This window comes from Phaenicophaeus curvirostris, chromosome 1 (assembly GCF_032191515.1).
Source record: "Phaenicophaeus curvirostris isolate KB17595 chromosome 1, BPBGC_Pcur_1.0, whole genome shotgun sequence".
NCBI classification, from domain to species: Eukaryota; Metazoa; Chordata; class Aves; order Cuculiformes; family Cuculidae; genus Phaenicophaeus; species Phaenicophaeus curvirostris.
In genome coordinates, this window is record NC_091392.1 from 36,543,378 (window position 1) to 36,562,863 (window position 19,486).

The window sequence follows — 19,486 nt, forward strand, 5'->3', positions numbered from 1 at the left end:
AGTGCTGGAGACTGGATGTAGGGATTGTGTCAAGACAGATTTTTTTCCAAATAGTTAGGATTTATGGCAGCCAAATCTTGTTTCAGATTCATAGGTCTGAGGAGTTAAGCTGCTCTGCTCCATTCTGTGGCTTCTCTAGACTTGATTTTTGTGTATAACTTTCATATCAAAATTTAACCAGCTCTGTCCAGCACACATGATTTGCAAATATACTTTGCAGCACATGGATTCATAACTTTGAAATCGTGCTAGCTGGAACTACCTGAGGTGTTTCAGATCTTTGTGGATACTATCATATCAATAAGTTCATTTTTTTGTCAACTCAGCAGATGTACAAACCTTTGTACAGAGATAATGAGAGCAAGTATCTCCCCCCAGTGTGTGGCTTTCCTCCTGAGCAGCCTCTTGCTTGCGCAATCTCTTCCCATCTTTTTAATGTGTGAGCAGAATGTACTCCTGCCTCGGGCACTAATCACTGCTACGCCTCTACTCTGGTTAGAGGAGCTCCTTCCTTGAAAGGCAGTGAGTTTTGTAGTTCGAACAGCAGTCAGTCCCCTTTCCCACAGCAAACTTTCTTTTTGTCTTTGTTCTTAAGCATCATTTCAACTCTAGAAAATGGGATTCCAGTTACTGTCCTACAAATCAGAGCTCTGGCTCACAAGCCGACCTGCTACAACAGTGTGGCTGGAATGGAAAAATGGGAGTGGAGCTGTTTGGTCTAGTTACCAGTTGTTGTTTACTAGAATAGTAAGAACATAATGTTTTAATATCCCAACCCATTTATCTAAACCCTGGTTTAGATATAACTAAACATCAAAGCTAACCAATGAGAAACAGACAGTACAGTGTTGACTCACTCACTGTACTATTCTATAGATGTGTGGAGACATATAATTATTTTTCTGAACCAAAGTTTTATTTAAAAAGAAAAATGTTCACAATCTGACTTTATGGCTTGTTTTCATATTTTGGCATGGTATATTGTATTGGAAAAAAAAAAAAGGTCTTTAATTAAAAGCAGCCTTTGGAACATTAACCCAGACTTCAATTCTCATCTCCTGTTTTACTGCTTCTCTCCATGTCCCCTCTCCCTCCCACATATACTCCATGTGTTTAACCCACCCTTAAAAACTTTGATCGCTTCCTTCCCTATTGTTTTGCGAGTCCTCCTCTGAGGTCTCCCTGCCTACACATCACCCTCTGAAGACTGCAGAGTGTAGCCTCTGCATGCTGTTTGGGGTCTTCTTGCTGTCCCCACAGAGTGAGTGGATGTACTGGCAGGGCTCATGAGGAATTTCGTAACGACCTTTTTATCCAGTTTGTGAATGCTTAGCTCGTGTCACCAGGAGCTAAAGGGAGATGATTTCTCACATGCTGCTGGGGATTCTTCTCATCACAGAAAGGCTGAGGCTGATCCAACACCAGATAGTCCAGTCTTGAGATTATCTAGTACACATCTCTGCTCAAGCACAGTCAGCTAGAGTCACTTGCCCAGCACTGGGCTGAGCTAGGTTTTAAACATCTTCACAGATGAAAGCTCCACAACCTTTCTGGTCCAGTGCTAAGACACACACTAAGTAAAAACATGTTTTGTCATGTTCCAACAGTTTTCTATATTGTGCCCACTGCCCTCTGACCTGTCACTGTTCACTGCTGAGCAGAGGCTGGCTTCATCTTCTTTCCACCCTCTAATCAGCTATTTATACACACTGACTAGATCACCCTTCAGCCTTCTTCAGACTGAATGGTTCCAGATCTCTCAGCCTCTCCCTGTGTATCAGATACTCCAGTCCCTTCATCATCTTTGTTGTCCTTCACTGATCTCACTCCTGTATGTCCATTTCTTGCTTGTACTAGGGAGCCAGGATATTACAGGAGAAAAAGGACAGTCTTACATCTAAGGACCATTTATCAGCCCACAGTTCTCTTAAAAAGTGAGCTTTAATCTCTCTTTGCTTCACTATTTTAGCTAAAAAGCAGACATAACAATACTGTCTAATATAAATGAGTTGCTAGATGAGGACACATTTTTGCCAGTGCCTATGCTAAGGTCTCAAATGCTTTTCTGAGAACAGCAGGTACAATTACCTGTGGTCCCCCACATGATTCAGGGTAAATGAGAAGCCAGACTTTAGGGAAAAGGTTCATTTCCACTTGCTCTGCACAACTGCAGCTACGGCACTGACAGTGGAAGTGTCTGGTGACCTGCCAGGATGCATACATCTCACCAGGATGCATACATCTCAGGTGCACTTGGTATGCACAGCTACGCTGCGGACACATGATGTCTCTTTGCATCAAATATGAAGAAGTACTGAACAGATGACTGAACAGAGAGGCTAGGGTGCCACGGAAGAAAGTACCAAAGCCTACAATCTGTGCCACAGTGCAGGTGCGTATTGGGAGTAGGATGAAAATAGTGGAAAGTAGTTTTTAAATCATGCCAATACCTTTTGGAGATCACCAAAACAAATCATTTATGCTGTAGTTAATAAGGAGTGACATGAAGCCAACTCTGTAGGAAAGCTCTCAGCTCCACCCTGGAACAATTCAATGAACTGAGGTTGAACAAGGCAGAGTCAGAGCTGTGAGCAAGATATGTGTCCTAGCGTGGCACTCCAGTAAGGTGGCTATTCACTGCCTGGCACTATTTCCCCAAGACAATGTGCCGTGTTGTGCAGATGAACCAAGAGCAAGCTCAGATATTCTCATGCCACAGTTGGTAGCATGCATGTGAGTCCTTTAAGCTGTGCTCATGGTGCAGACAGCTCAGGCGGACTCACCAGTCAATTCCAGGAGGATTCTCCCCAAAAAACAACTTTTAATAACTAGCTTACTGTTTGTACATTTTTTGTGGTCTGCCAGATAAAATGTGTGGGTTGTACAAAATGTCTTGTCTGTGTAACAGTTATTCGCTGTCTATGTGCCATTTTCCTTCCTGTTATGCTGCGTCCTGATTAATGTATGGTCACTTGGCAATCTCTGAAATAACAGGTTATTATCTGAAAATTATGCTTAGATGAAGAAGCGCTGAGGGAAATGATAGAAACAAATCCAGTGAATGGCATACTTAAAAGGGTAATATTTTTCTGCTGTAGTTTATGTGCTAAACAGTTTGCTTCTGTGAATGTGGTTAAAATACATACTGATTTTTCACTTATTTTGTCATAGGCTGAGTACTTCTATGAGTTCCTGTCTTTGCGCTCTTTGGATAAAGGCATAATGTCTGATCCAACTATAAATATCCCTCTGCTTGGAACAGTTCCTCATAAAGCATCAGGTTTGTGCTTTTGATATTCTAAATTGTGTTCTAGTAAAAAATACTCTACAGCCTACAGCCAGTAAAGCCTAAATGTTTTATTATGAATTGCAGTTCTGAAGTTTATTGCTAAAGAAATGCTTGCCACAGTGCTTGACACTGAACAGTTTGTGAATGCCTTGCCTGACTACAGCAGCATATTTTGTCTGAACGAAGCCACATGAAGCTTTTATGTGTAGATAAATCAGTAGAAACTTGTGGAAAATTGTTGCATAAAATTTGTGTGCATGAATATTATTACTTAAGTTGTGCGACTTTTGGAAGACAAAATCTTTGATCTCTATAAGGAATAGTTATCAAATTATTCTGTGCCTGCAGTTTGTGGATGTTTTACTTTCAGTTGGGGTCAGCTGTTGTCATCAGACATTCAGCTCAAAGACACAAGTTCTAGTTTAGAGTATTATCGTTTACCACTTTTCCCTTAGTTGTACATTCTTAGTCCTTCACTGGAGCTTATAGCTCCACAGCAGAAGCTGTGTCCAAGCCAACGTGAATGCTCCAGAAGCACCGCAGTGCACAGTGAGCCAACTGGAGCAAAAAAGCTTCTCGTGAGACGTTATTGAATTCACTTTGCTCTGAAGTAGATAAATAACAGTCTGCGGTGATCTGTTCCAGGGCTAATGCGTGGTAGTCTCTGGCACAAGGGCAGGAATGTACATCTGGGTGACAGTAGTGTCTTAGTGATCATGGTTTCAAGATCAGCCTTTGCCAGCGTGAGACTATGTGGGATAAAATGGAAAAGAAATGAGAAACTGAGCAGGTGGATGGGCCTGAAATTGAAGCACTGATATACAGGTTTACATCTTTGACCAGTCTTTCTTTCTCTCCTCATTTTCAGTCTATAAATTCTGAAAGTTTATGTTTTATACCTTTCCTTTTCAGTTGTGTGATATGTTGCAGCACAGCTTTTTGCTGTGACACCTAGGATTTAACATTACCAATTGGCCTCTCCGTTCAGTGTGGGTTGAATGAGTGGTACTGGAAATGGATTCGGGTGAAGAGTGCTATAATATTTGTACCATAATTGATGCAATTTAATTGATTGCAAACCTGATAAATTGGCAGGTAAAGATATTTAGAAGTAACTAAAAGTAACAAAGGCAACATTCATGTTAAGCGTTATTTCTATCTCCATATAGAGTAAGTGACATATATGGGAGACTGCACTCATCATCCTCTAATATAAACTAGCTTCTCCTTTAATTTTTAACTATCTAGAAAGGCTAGCCTAGAATGTCCCCCTTCTATCTGTGTTTAGGAAAACATAATCCACAAATGCAGAGAGGCCAGAGATGACATCTCAAGGTTCCAGAAGGTCTGTTAGCCATCATGAGGGGAGGTCTGATTAAAGCCAAAAAGGATTTACCCTTTTTCCAGCACCGGTACTTCAGTTCCAGGACTAATATGGGCATGTCCATAGTGTTTCCCTACATGGATCACGTGCAGTGCATCACTGTGCTTAATATATATAAGCTGTATTTAAGTCCTGAGTCCAGTGTTTAACAGCGATGGATAATCAGTAAACATACAGTATTTGAAGCATGTACACCGTTTAATGGTAAGTCACTAGTATGACAGTGGGTTTTTTACATCGCCTGCTATCTGTCCAAAATTAACCTAAGTAGCCTTACATAAATATATACTATAAAAGCAATTATTTTTTTTCTACTTTGTAGTTATTTCTATAGTTGATATATTTGCAAAACAGTTCTGAGAGATCTAGTCTATTTCGCTTCAATCTATTGCATTACCAAATAGTTTTTCTACACATATGCATGTCAGAAAAAAATTCAGTCACAAGCTCATATTTACGAACAAGTCAACATTGGCAAGTTATCTATTGAAGAAGTGGTTTAGCCCAAAAGATTACACTAAAGGCAATTAAAGAGGAATAAAAGGGGGAAAGAGCACTGTATTAAACATAAGAGTAGGAAAAAAGGATGAGGATTAGCAGTTAGCTATCTTACTCAGAGACAGCTGAACCCAGTGGCCTTGTCAAGATCAGTGGACTTTTAGAACTTCTTTGAGGATGTTTTCCTACCACCAATAAAGCATAAGGATGGCTTTAGTGCTTTATGGCCTGCCTAGCCTGTACTTTGTCTTACGGCCAACAATGTCCATAAGAAGACTTATGGAAGAGCAAAAGGAAGGCAAGCATATGTTATACTTCTGTTTACCCTCTCAGCTCTGACTAGCTTCAGCTTGGAAGATTTCCTGAGTCTTAAGTGATTTGCTTTTTTATAACCCCCTTGGGTGGCAGATGTCTCTTTTCAGCATTTTTCCAGGCTCTCCTGGAGTCTATATTGTCTTCTGGTATCTCCAGTTGCTTTGGCAAGGAGTTCACTGCCTCCCAGTGCATGAAGATCCCCTACCATTGTTTTGAGCGTGGCTACAGCAACTTCATCTGATGGGCACTAGCCCTTGTACTGATAAAGACAGCAAGCAGGCAGTTCATACTGTAGGTCCTATCCATGCCAGGCATGATTTTGTAGCTATCTATTAAGTCCCCCCTAATTTTCCTCTTTGACAGGCTGAAGAATCACAACCTACTCAATTGCTCTTCATTGGATGCAGCCTTGCTGTCCTTTTCTCAATTTTCTCTAATCCAGTCTATCCTTAATGAAATGAGGTATCAAATTCTCCTTGAACTTAAATTAGATCACTTTGCTATTGATTCAGTGAAGTCTAAATGTGATTATAGTGCCATCATCAAGCACCTGCCATACCTGCCTCCCTGTAGCAATTTGCTCAGCAAAGTCACACACATCCTAATACAAACACTGAATTCCTGCACTTCAAAGGTTACTACAGTTTAAGAAGTTAATGCGTATTTAATCCACTGTAAGAGTTGCCTTCTAACCACATGGTTACACACCTTTTGTAACTGTCCTTTAAAGGACTGGCATAAAAGTGCTTCAACAATGAATTTGCTTTATAAGGAAAACTGCAACAGACCAATAGTCTGTAGGACTTAGCAGAAGTAGAATGTGTTTCAGCAATAAATTATTCTGTATTGTACCAAGAAACAAATAATAAAAATGGCCCAATTATGACTTGCAAAATTTTTTATAACAAGCAATTTAAACCAAACAAAATGTAGGGCTGTTAGCTCAATATTTGGTCCTTAAATCTCAGGCAGATTCAGAAAAAATGGATAAACAATTTCCGTTAGCTGGATATAACTTATAGATCAGCTAAGAAGAGCCAGTTTTGAAGGAAAAAGATAAAATCATTTCATATGAACATTATTTATGATCACTTGTGACAGTAACAGAGGAACATGCTGTAGCTCTGGGGTATCAGGCTTGCTTTCTCATTAAAATTCTCCAGATTTACTGGCCGTAATTATTCGCTTAAACTCTTTGTAGTTCAAAAGTGTTTGAATACTTTTCCTGGGAAGGCAATCTCCAAATAGCGCTATACTAGCCAAGTTTTGTGAGTGATGTGTCTCTGTCTTCTTTTTAAATATTTGCAACCATGACATTATTTATCAAGTGCACCATCTTGCCAGCACATTTATGGAGTATAATTGCAATATCCAAAACAGCAAAACATATCTAAAGTAACTTTTTTTCCCAAAATATGTAAGATGCTCTTGCAGATGTTGCATGAGAGCCTAGGAAATTTAGACTCAGAAGTGATGAACTCAGCTTAGAAAATTAAATATAGGCTTCCAGCTTGTTTTGATATATCCTTAGATATCTCCGAATGAGTAATTGCTTTGTATGCAAGCAAAAGTATATTTGTGTTAAGGTCACTGTCTGTGCTGCAGGCTGTTGGGGTTGTATTAGTAAATGAACGCAGGCTCATCTCTTGTGGTGTTGTACTTTCTGAGCCACATGTAACTAAGATGATCTGTGCGTCTCTGTGTTTTGGGTTTTAATCAATGGCATTACTCTAAAGCTTCAATATAAATATTATCTGTATATTTTAGTATTTATATGTACATATAGATATACGTGCATGTAAATATAAATATTATTGTTATTATTCTCCTTTAAGTTGTTCAGGTTGGGTTTCCTTGCCTTGGAAAACAAGACGGCGTTGCTGCATTTGAAGTGAATGTGATCATAATGAATTCAGAAGGCAATATTATTCTCCAGACCCCTCAGAACGCCATTTTCTTTAAAACCTGTCAGCAAGGTAAGGCTAAAGAGGACATGCCAAAATAACTATTAGACCTGTCACCTAACTTTCTTATGTTTCACTCAGGAGGATGGCTAGAGAAGATGGAAGTAAAGCACTCACAGAGTGTGTACCAATTGCAGTGAATGCCAGGCTGTTCTGGCTCTGTCTGTGGATTTACTGTCCATTTACCACATTTACTAACTCTTTTCTTGCCGTCCACTATGCCTCCCTTCACAGACCGGGTTGGTGGCATTTGTCCTTCTGTTCACAGCTCATCACATCAAGGACATTGATAGAAATGTATCATGTGAGAAGCACCTGTTAGCAAATGATTTGAGGTGCTTGGAGGAGAGCTAGTCCTGTGAAAACAAGCTGAGGCTAACATTTCCAGAAGAGGTACATAATGTGGAGAACTGAACTGCTGGGATCTGCAGTGGGGACACTAACTTCAGTAAATGTTGTTTGATGACTTAGTTCAACATTTCCTTAAATCTCAACTTGCACATACGCACTGAATGCAAAAATCCTAAATCAGAACATTTTTGCAAAACTTGGCATTACCTTCTCTGGAGCTCAGATGGCATCCTCTTGGTCTTGGATGCAGGTAAGGTGGTGGAAGCCTCAATACTTGCAGCCGTCAAATAGTGAACACATACAGGATGCTCTAGTAGGAGGGCACCATGAAGCAATTACAGTGTTTACTTGGAAAAGAGGAAACCTGTTTAATCAACCAGTCTATGAACTGCAAACACTATGTCATAAGACTTTCTGGATTAATTTTATACACTAAACCCGACTATAATTACCACTTTAAACTGAGACCGTGAAATTGAAAAGGCAGTATCTAAGATAAGGCAGTTATCGCATGTTGAGTGCAATTGTATCAAATTAACCCATGATAAGGCTGAAGTACAAAGAGTGAGATTTTTATTAAATCTTCATTCTCAGTCCCACACTTTCTTCTTTGTGCTCTTTTCTCTGAGCTAATTGGCTGTAGTGTGGCTTCAAAGTAGCAAGCAGCAGGAGCAGGAGCTGTTTATTCTTTGAAAACTCACTATACCTAAATAGCAACGCTGCTTCTCTCCTTTGAAGCCTCGCTGCTGCCAATTAGCCCAGTGAAAGTGGAGGAGGGGTAGAAGTGGGCAGAGAAACAGGAAGGAAAATGGGGACTTGGTGGAAGTAAAATCAATCAGATCTCATGTATGAAGTTGGGTGTCTGATGTAAATACAACACAAAATATTTGCTTTCTTCTTTATTTTCAGTTCAGTTCACAGTAACTGAACTTAATAATCTTTAAAAGTAGTGTTGGGGCAATCTAATAGGGAAAGCAAGAGTTAAAGATCAGTATTGTGGAAAAATGCAGCTTAAATGGAGAGGGTTCCATACTCAGTTTAGTAGTAGCATTCATCCAAATTATAATTTCTGTGCTGTTGTTGTTGTTTTTACTATTTTGATATGAGAAGTAAAATTTAGCGATTTAGCAGTATTGCATCATATGGCCTCTCAGGGAAGCTGGAGGTGATTATTGTCTGGTGTTTTGATCGTGAAGCCAGGTGAGAGATGCAAGGATGATTTCCAGAACTCTGGAAGTGGGCAGAGAAGGAGTTTTCTCACCTTGTCTCTTCCAGCGCACGCTTGGATAACACCAACTCCTGCCCTGTATCCTGTCAGGTAGACACCACAGTGTTTTGGGACAGATACTGAGAAGGATGAGAAAGTCCTTACCAGGTGGTGTTAGGCTAAGGGTGAGTTTCCTTCGTCTGAAAGACGTCCTTCATGGCAAGAAGCTACAGTTCTTCCTGCTGGGCCCCCGGTCACTGTTTCCCATCATTCTTGGCCATCCAGAAAGATGCCTTCCAGAGGACATGATGGGAGAAAGGGAGCAATTTTGTGGAAGAGGAGAGGCTTTGTTGTGGCTAAAGAGGAGGCCACACAAAAATTTGTTTTCCTATTTTTTTTTTTGTTTAAAATGGTATGTATTTAAACATGCATTTTCTGTAATGAATAGTAGCTCTGTATTCAGGTGCAAAGAGAAGTATTTCCAGGAAGAGTCCTGGAGTAGAGTGTTGGAACACAGAAAGACAAAAAAACATTTACCACCATTACAACTGCTGCAAACAGTTTTACTTTAAAGCACATTTTTTGCTCCATGTATCCTTGGCCTTGGATGGAAGAACATTTTAAAATTACACCTTTCCTCCTCTCTCTTTCCAGTTGCTTTGTTAGTTGTATGCCACATCCAGCCACCTGATTGGTACATCAGATTTTTTTTTCCTTTCACTTAGTCTCAGAGTTACCCTCTGCATCTTGCTAAATAGAGACCTATAACATGAGTGCATCAGAATATTGCTTGTAGTTAAAATACCCATTGTTTCCTGTGGCTGTAAGCAGCTATTAGATACATTTTCAAAATCAAAGTTTATTTGTGTATGAGTCAAAATAACTGATACATCACCTGACTCAAATATCTGAAGAAGGGAGAATCGTTCAAATTTGTTTAAGTCCAGAGTTATGTTTTCCTCTACATTAATAGGCGTTACAGCTTAAAGAATCTCTGTGGGCTGCAAAAATGTCTTGGGCAGTCTGACCCTCCTGAATTTATAAACATCCTGCTCGTCCTTACAGCTTTAAACAAATGTACTTCAAAGGCTATAACTGTGTGAATTTGATCTCAGGTATTATTCGGTTGGGAATCAGTGTGAATCAATGGTACATGTTTACAGCCTGTGGGTGGTAGATGCCAGCACTTCCTAGTGAAATCAGGTGACAAAGCCATGGAGAAGAAGTAGGGATGCTGTTGGCTGGTGTTGTCAGTCACAACGTTTACAGCACTGTTACACTAAAGGGAAAAAAAAAAAAAGTGATGCCAGCGTTACTACATTACACCCAGTTGCTGTCTAATTGATGACCTTGAAGTTTAAGTTGAGATGGTGGCAACGAGATTGCTCTCTGAATTGCTCTCTGAATTTCAATCTGCCTCAGAGTTTTTTGAACCTTCTCACCTGGAATGTTACGCAGCATAAAATCAATATGAGAGGGTCATGCCTACTTCACTAAAGAAGCCTAGTGTCCCTGTACCACTGATCACAAGCGATGTTCACTTTTTCTAATGGAAGCAGGCAGCCTCTCCTGCCTGCCTTCTTGGAGCCACACCTAGGAAGGTATTCTTGAGAAGTTGTTTTTCTACCTAGCAGTCATGTTTTCATGTGGTTCTGTAGCTTTAAATCTGATTTGACTCTGGTGTTTTGAGGATGGTGACATATCCAGAGATATTTCTTGTGCTTACCTAATGCAGTCAGTGTTTCTATGTGCATTAACCATTGTTTGATTGATAGTTGCAATGTGAATGAATTAGATGATGATGTAGAATCACTGTGCAGAGGTGCTTTCATCTTTCTGACCTGCTTTCATCTAGACTTGAAGCTGACTCTTGCACTTAATACAGATTTCAACACTTTGTCACCTCAGTAGTAGCAGATGTAGTAATTAATCCAACACAAGTTGCAATGCAGTCTAATTAAGGATGCAGAAACTGAAACTGGTCCTGCATGCCAAGGGCAGGTCTAACCAGCAATGCAAGTCCTGCATTGGCTGCCTGCTCATTTCTGCACAGAGGAGAAAGTGCTGGATTGTGCAGAGCATCCTCATTGCTCATGCACCTACAGAACAGCAGAACAATGAAAATGCACAGTCTGTCAACAAGCATGTCATGCGTTTGAATGCATGATGAAACCTCTATTTGTAGGCAACTGAATAAGAAAACAATTTCTCTTGAGGAGGTCTTAGCCAAACTTCCATTTCTGTCAGCATTTGCTTGTCTGTCAGGAAATATGTTTACTGCTCTGTCAAAGGAATATATTGATCCTACAAAAGTTGGCTAACAGCTGAGGTATGTGATAGCCAATTAAACTGTTGTTATATTTTATGAAGCGGAATGTCCGGGAGGATGCAGAAATGGAGGGTTTTGCAACGAAAGACATGTCTGTGAATGTCCAGATGGATTTTACGGGCCTCACTGTGAGAAAGGTAATTTAAAAAAAAAATCTAAACTGTCTTCTTTACCATAATCTCAACAAAACTGTACCTACTGCACTGTAGGTTCTCCTACAATGGCTTCTTCTGATGATTTCATGTGTTTTTAGTCCAGACATGTAAGAGAATCACTATCATCGTCTGTGGTGTAATGGAAACATTAATTTCTTACAAGAAAAATGTTTTCTTTCTGAGACATTGCTTTTACCAAAAGCTACCACAATAGTTAAGTGATCCTTAATCACAGGGAATCCATCTGGCAAGAAGATTAAATAAAATTCTTCTGCTAATGAGGACTAGCTGGGAAACAAAGCACAAGAGTTCTGTTGTTCTGCATTTGTTTATTCAGAGATAATATCTGATTTGGAGATAAGATCTAATTTTGAGACAGGCTGACAATAAAGATGGGAAGATGAAAGAATGAGTCTCCTTTTCCACTCCATTAGTAACTAATAGCCCCAAGCAACATTTCCTGTAATGAGGGACCAAGAAATCAAGTGACTGGATAAGGAAATAGCTTTTCTTCCTGTCTCTTCCTTCACCTCCTCCAGTGGTAGACACTCCCTAGGTTGGCTTAAGATGGAGCAAACCATCCCCATGGGCATCCTATTCCAACAGCATCCTTCACTGAGCTCCCAGGCACGCTGGTAGCGTCCCAAATATTAAGTACAAAGGATGAGTTCTCTGGCCTGAAGGCCAACTGGGACAGTGCAGTTTGCATTTGCATCTTTAGTGAACTCTCACTCTCTGAAAAAACAGACTCCAAACTCCCTGCTGGGAGGAGCCCTTGGCTGCTGCTTGCCCTGGAACCATGCCCATAAAAGTTTGCCTGTTGTCCAAGGACGAAGCTATTCCATGAATGGCACCAACGATTTCACAAATGATGATCCTGTGCCCCTGCTTGGCCCCATATCTGTTGCTGTTTAACTCACTAGCATGGCTGCACCATCACTGCATATACCACTTGTAGGCAACCAGAAAATCAAGGTTGCCACCTGACATGCCTCCCTGAACAAGATTTGTGAGGTGGCTACAACTGCAGAGAAGGCTTGGGAGAGCACTGGTATCTGGAGAAGGTTCATGGGGTGGATGCAGAACAATTAGGCCACCAAACCAGGCTGTGTGACAGGCTTCCCGAGCCTAAGTTAGGTATCCATGCAGATATGGATATGTAGAGGGAGATACGTAGAGGGAGAAGGGAGGGTTCATTGTAAAGCCTGCCTGGAAACCCCAGTGAATTGCTGACACCTCCAAGCACAGCCCCTAAGGAAACAGTCCTGCCTGCAGAGCTGAGGCACCACCTGTGGCAACAGAGTCCAGTTGCAGAGAGAGTCGGGAATTGAAATATCCAGATAATGTGGGAAAGCACTTTGCTCTCCTCAGTTTGGAATTAAAGTGTACAAGAGGCTCTTTCTGCTTACATATGGAACTAGATTTGAACATAATTCAATCTTCACCTTTTTAGTAACACTGCATACAAATTGCCAGGTACAGGCAGGAGATGTAATTATTTAACCAGCTTACAAAGATGCTTTACAAAGGTAACTTGTTATATTCAGTATAAGGAAAAGTAGCTTAAGGAGACAATGTGCTGTGTATTCAAATGGACAGTTGCTGTCATATCAGTGATTTTTTTTCTGTTCCTCCTGCTCCTCAGCACTGTGTGCTCCTCACTGCATGAACGGTGGGCTCTGCATTACACCCGGCCTTTGCATCTGCCCCCCAGGGTTCTATGGCATCAACTGTGACAAAGGTAAAACCCCATGAGCTCCTTACCCAGCAGCCTTTCTTTATTCCTCTATGTTAGTTTCCTTCTAGGAGTGGATTTTGGAGTGTCGGACAAGTGATGAAGTAAGTAAGTTTTAAAAGTTTTGTGATTCTTCAAAGAAATTTTCAAAGAGATTTTCTATCACAACCTGGGAGATGTTGGGAGTGCTTTTGCAGATGAATGTGCAGGCATCCATATATGCTAACTCTGTGAAGGGTAATCTAGATAACTGCTTTTAGTTGAAAGCTGTGGGACCTACCACAAAAAAAAAAATCTCTACTTGAACTCTAGTTTTCTGGACTAAAATTAGTTTTACTAATTACTTAGTACATTAATTCGCTGCACACAGACACATGAAAAAATAAGCAGGATATTCAATTTTTTTTTGCTGCATTGTGACTCAGGAAGGATAAAAATGAGCAATTAGTTGTTCAGAACAGTAATTTGGAACAGAACAAGCTACTAGCTAGAAAAAAATGAATTGGTTTCCTGCAGGAATATAACTGACCTGCTCATGGCAGAGCAGATTACAGAACATCCCATTGCATTTATTACTGAGGAATTACATGAAGTAAACTAAATGCTAAAGGTCCTAGTGGACTTCCTGCAGAATAATGGAGATTTCCCTAGAGCTTTAGGTGTGCACAAACTGTTGTTGTCGATGTCCTTGTGATTCATATCTAACCCTTCATGAGACTTTTACTACATTTAAAAGATGTTTCAGAAGTTTACTATAATGAAGTGTTCCCAGTGTCTTGAAGGATTAATGTGATTCCCAGCTGTTTGGTGGAAAGTCGTGTCTAACACAATGTAAGTAATTTGGCAAGTCAGAGACACAGCATTTGCATCTATGTCACCACACAGCAAAAACTTCTAAAGTGTTCTTTCTAGTCATGGCATTAATTGAGAACTGTAGTGAAGCTCCTGTAGAAGTAGCTTACAGTCCGAGCTTGTGCTCCTTTTATCAGACACCACAATTTTAATAGCAATAGTGACTTGATCCTTAAATGAGCTTCATAGCAGTAAGTTCATAGTAGTGACTTAGATCATTCCTGTTTTATTTGTTTCAGCAAACTGTACAACAACCTGTTTCAATGGAGGAACGTGTTTCTATCTGGGAAAATGCATTTGTCCTTCAGGCTATGAAGGAGATCAATGTGAAATTAGTAAGTAGCATCTCTGTGTGCCTGCTTTCACTTATATCAACTTATTCTAATGTCGGTGTCTGAATGAAGAAGCCTCACAAAAAGGGTCTCATATGGCAGGTTGGGGCCCTTGGAGAGTCAGATGCTGCATGCCTTCAAATGAGTTTCCAACTGATAAGTCTGACTCATTGCTAGACCATCCCATCCCCTACCTTGCTTTGGTTTTACTAGCAACAGGGCTAGGTAATAACCCTCAAGCCATAAACATGCAAGCAGTACTCTTGCAGACAGATGTGGTGCTGTGCCAAGCTCATGTGGAGCAGCTGTTTTCAAAAGTTATGGCAATTCACACTTGGGCACGGAAGATTAGGTTTGAGCCTGCACCTCCAAAAGAACTACATTAAGCTGGGTATGGAAGAGTTCGGGGTAAAGGAAGGACTGAACTGCAAGAGCTGAGAGCTTTTGCTTAATGAATTAACTTGCATTCACATGGCAACTTGAAAAACCCTGTTGCAAACATCAAAAGACTTGCTATTTTCAGAAGTTTAGCATCAAAGCAATTAAAAGTGTTTTAGCTCATGGTTGATCTAAGTGTGCTGTATAAACCTGGGGATGGATCTACAACCGGGCTGGAACAGACCTGGGAGGTCAGCTGTGAAGTATTTGATCTCGCTAGGTCACTAGAAGAAGAGTTTTCTCACAGTTCTATTAAATTGAATTAATTCTATAGTTCCTCACACCAGAACAAAGTGTGAGCATTTTGGTTTTGAGAACGTACACCCAGGTCATTCTTTATGGTCTTAAAGCCTTTAACAGGACACAGTTCAAGGAGCTTCCCCTGCTGTAAATAATCTCACTGATGTTCCCCAATGCCTTCACAGGGTCACAGAAAGCAGCATTTACCCTGGGATATGTAAGAACTGATTCCTTAATACGCATCAGTAGGGACAGGCTTTTCTCACAGTTACACAATTCGTATCATGAAATACTTTGGAAACACATGGAAATAAACTTTAATGCCAATACAGGACAATAAGTAAATTGTTGTGCAAAGCAAAACCACAGACACTGTACATCTACATTTTGCACAGTATTTACATGTAGATAAACAGCAGACATTTGTAAATGTTTCATCATATCTCTATGCATTGCAAAGCATTTTGCAACTCTTTTTTTACCTAATCAAAACTTGATCCAAACAGAACCAGAAAAGCTTTATTGTTATTAAATTAATGAATATTTCCCTTTGATATAAATTCTGATCAGATGTCAACAAGAACAACAGTGTGGGTATCCTCTGAATAAGCCTTTAGTTGTATCCACTTCAAATTTGACACTCTGACAGAACCTCATTTCTTTCTTCAAACCCCAAGAAGTCAACTTTGTTGATGCTTCTCAGATGGTGCATAGGATTTGTGTCAAAGTTTGAGAAATATGTATTTTATGACAGTGGGTTTTTGAGGACAATTCTTAGAACTGATATTACCACACCTATAAAGGCTGCTCCACTTAATTGGTCTGTACTAGGGGCTCTTGAGCTCACTGTTTATTGCTTGTTGGGACAGGTACAACTGACCTTGGCTTCTTGCAGTGGCCTTACCTCTGCAACTCAAATTAAATGAATTAAAATACAGGCGGGAAACTAGTTTCTGTACAAAAGAAGGGGAAAAAAAATCAGGACTGGAGTATGCAAAGAGCTAAACTGGGATCATATTGATGAGAGCAAGGAAAGCCGTGCACTTGCCTTAGCTTTTGTAAAGCTGAGATGGTAATTGTTACACCATGATTCCACAACCTCTGAGCACTGCAGCAGTGCCAGCACAACAGGGGAAGACAACAAGAAATGCTAGATGAGGCTTAGAAATACCAGAGGAGAAACACAACTCATTCTCTTTTCTTAAATCCAGGGCCAGCTACATTCAGTCATGGAGGTCTTGAAATAAGGAAGAAAACCTTTCAACAGGCAGATATCCATCTTCTAAAAATTGCAAAGTTCTCTTTTTATTATTTTTAATGTTGTTTAAAGATTTTGAGTGCTTGTCTAATAGTTGAATCACTCACTAAGACTCCTGGGAAATGTACTGAACTCAGTCTACAGTACTAACAAGCATTCACAGATTTTTCGGTAGCTATAGTTATGCATTGTCTCTAATTAGTGTTTCAGTTTGAGTCCAGAGAGTTTTATTTTGTTTTGGATTCCTCCCCATTTGTCACCAACTGTTTTGTTGCTTTTTCAGTTTCTCAGTGAATAGCAGAGATAGTTATTACTCTTTGCTTCATTCTTTTAAAATGTCTTAGTTCAAAGTTAATTGAGCTGTGCCGAGCCAAATGCTTGCCTAATGCAACTTTACAGAAGCTGATAGCACACCCTTTAATCCCTATTCTCCAGATTTACTTCAAGAACTAGGAAAATTCTTGGATTTTCTTAGCATTGCTCCTTTGGATCCTTAATTATTTGGAATCCAAATGCTTGCAACACCTGAAGGTTCCCTCTCCAGAAGCTCTTGCAGTGAAATTGTGCTTTTGCAGAAGCTCTCCTTAGCACAGTTTGTTCCATCAGTTGGTTATGAAGCTTGTTTTGGGGCTACCAAAATAATTATGCACACTGGGAACAAATGTTTCTTTTATATTGACAACGCACACATGCATCACAGAAATCTGACAGGGTTGAGAGCTTAGCAGGCGCAACCTAGGGTATCGCGCTCCCAAGGGGGCAGGCTGTGATCGTGAGATCAGTGCATCTGCTGAGAGTTTCAGCACAGTGAGTTAGTGTTGATGCTTAAATTACCATGTGCAGGTCTCAGTTTACCCTTTTTTTAAAAAAAAAAGAACCCAAGGAAGAAGTTTGCTGCCCAGGTTCCAGTTTTTGTTTGCTCACAGACTTGCATAAATATTAGTGCTAAATCTGGGAAGGGCTTTTTCCCCCTCTTTTCTGAAGAATCTAGAAAATGTTGTGGGATTAAAAAAGAAAAAAACGAGGTTTTGGATGGCAGTGAGGAAAGCTGCATTAGTACATCTGGCCACAGAGGTGGGAAGAGGCTGAGGGTGTAGTTCCTGGTGTCCCAAGAGTGTCCGGGCACATGGCAGTGAGCCTCTCTTGGCCTGGGGGTGACCTACCTCGTGGGCACTGTGCTCGCCCTTCCTAGAGACGAGTGAAGACTTATTAGTTCAGTAATGCAGATAAATTCTAATAAGGGATTACAGGCTGGTGATGGGAGATTTGACGTTAAGCTTGATGAAGGCCCTTGCTTTGAGTCAGGTCCAGAAGGAACTTGACTATGGATCTCCTTCATCAGGTAGGACCTCCTCCCTCCCAGGCGAGCCAGGGTCCAGCAAGCCTTCCTGCAACAGTGCTGTCAGATCCAGGCTCTTCCTCTGGCCAAGTGGGTACGTGAGGGAAAGTAATTTACGGACCAAAAGCTTTGCAAAATGTCTGCCACTTTGAATTACTGCTATGCTCTGTTCTTTGCAAACAGGAAAGAAAGACATACTTTTAAAATGCACCTTTAGTTTCTGAGCTGTGATGTGGAACAGTGCTCATGGCACCACCCACAGCACCGTGGTTCTCTGCAGCCTCAAGCTGACAGGGCTTGCCAACCTATTTATTGTCTGCAGGGAGTGGCCGCACCTGCCAGTTCCTGGGCTTCCTAGGGCTCAAAATCTCTCGAATGACACCGTGTTGTCTTCTGCGTGTTTCTCCTGGGTGTGGATTCCACTCTTAGCAAACACAAAGTCTGGACAAGGCTATCTTTCCCGTGAAGGGTGAGGAGAGCAGGAGGCGATACTGACCAGTGGCACTGGGGACTCTGCTGGCTCCAGGTGGCACAAGGGCAAAAGCTGCATGGGCACATGGGCTTTGACCATGTTAAATTACTGTCGTGTTTTCAAAGTAGAAGAATGCATATAAGTTGGAAGCATGGACTTGTAGCAGAGTCTTTCTAACAGATCCACAGTGCACACTCCTATGCAAGCATCCGAGGAGATTTTGGGTACAAGGCAAGCTTCTGAGACACTTGTCTCCTGTAGGTGCAGAGGACTAAGACCACTGGTTTTGTGCTTTCAATTTCTAGGTAAATGCCATCAACCTTGTCGAAATGGAGGCAAATGTACTGGTAGGAATAAATGCAAGTGTTCCAAAGGCTACCAAGGAGATCTGTGTTCGAAGCGTAAGTACCAAAGCCACTCCATCAGCCCTCATTGCGGGAGCATCGTGCTGGCTGTGGGTCTTTTCCAACCTAGTGATTCTGTGTGTGTTGTTTTACATAATGTCAGCACTAATTGTTTATTGTCAAATTATTTCAGGTTAATCATCTTCCTGGACATACAGCAGACACCAGACTTAAGGGAATTATGAAGCCAGAAAACTTTTGTTACAAAAGCCTCCTTACTGTTTCTGTGTATTTGGAGTTTCTATAAAACAGCTATGTGTCAGCTCAGTAATTGCAGTTTAGTAGTAGAGAAGTTCTTAATGAAATGTCAATGCATTGCAACATTAAAATCCAACAGGAGTATTTTGGAGAGGTGCTGGAAGCTACCCTCCTCTGCTGTTGATTCCATTGTACACGTACCTCTGTATTCCATCTGCTTCTCTCTGCCAGAGACTGACCTTGCAGGGGAATTGAGGGGTGAAATGTTTTGGGGGTCTGCACAAATTCAGTGCAAAGTCACAGATTTACTATGAGAGCCCCAGCCTGTGCCAGGACCAACCCAACATGAGGATTAGCAGGGAAAGCAAATCTACGACTCTGTCTCTGGATGAAATGCCAAGAGGTCAAGGTATGCTCTTGCTTTCTTACAGCTGTCTGCGAGCCCGGCTGTGGTCTGTACGGCACCTGTGTTGAGCCCAACAAATGCCAGTGCAAAGAAGGCTGGCACGGGAGGCACTGCAATAAAAGTAAGTGAGAAACAAACCCTGAGGGTCCCTGTTGAGTATCATACGCATCTGATGCCATGCAGAAATGACTGCTTCAAGAGCCTTTCCAGCACCATTAATGACAACCCACTCTTTATTCTAATCTTTAATCCAAACAATAAAATTAAGATTTTCAATACTTTGTAATTTTAGCTTCTTTAAAAAACCCTCAGAATCATTT

General features: G+C 40.9%; 1 protein-coding gene across 1 annotated transcript in view; it reads left to right on the plus strand.

The window, feature by feature from the left end:
* WIF1 (WNT inhibitory factor 1) overlaps positions 1–19,486 on the plus strand; it is a 44,330-nt gene that overhangs the window by 21,962 nt on the left and 2,882 nt on the right. Inside the window, exons 3-9 of the mRNA XM_069852805.1 lie at positions 3,172–3,280; positions 7,322–7,462; positions 11,379–11,474; positions 13,138–13,233; positions 14,319–14,414; positions 18,464–18,559; positions 19,192–19,287. Coding sequence (XP_069708906.1) covers positions 3,172–3,280; positions 7,322–7,462; positions 11,379–11,474; positions 13,138–13,233; positions 14,319–14,414; positions 18,464–18,559; positions 19,192–19,287 — 730 coding nt within the window. The remainder of the gene's footprint in view (positions 1–3,171; positions 3,281–7,321; positions 7,463–11,378; positions 11,475–13,137; positions 13,234–14,318; positions 14,415–18,463; positions 18,560–19,191; positions 19,288–19,486) is intronic.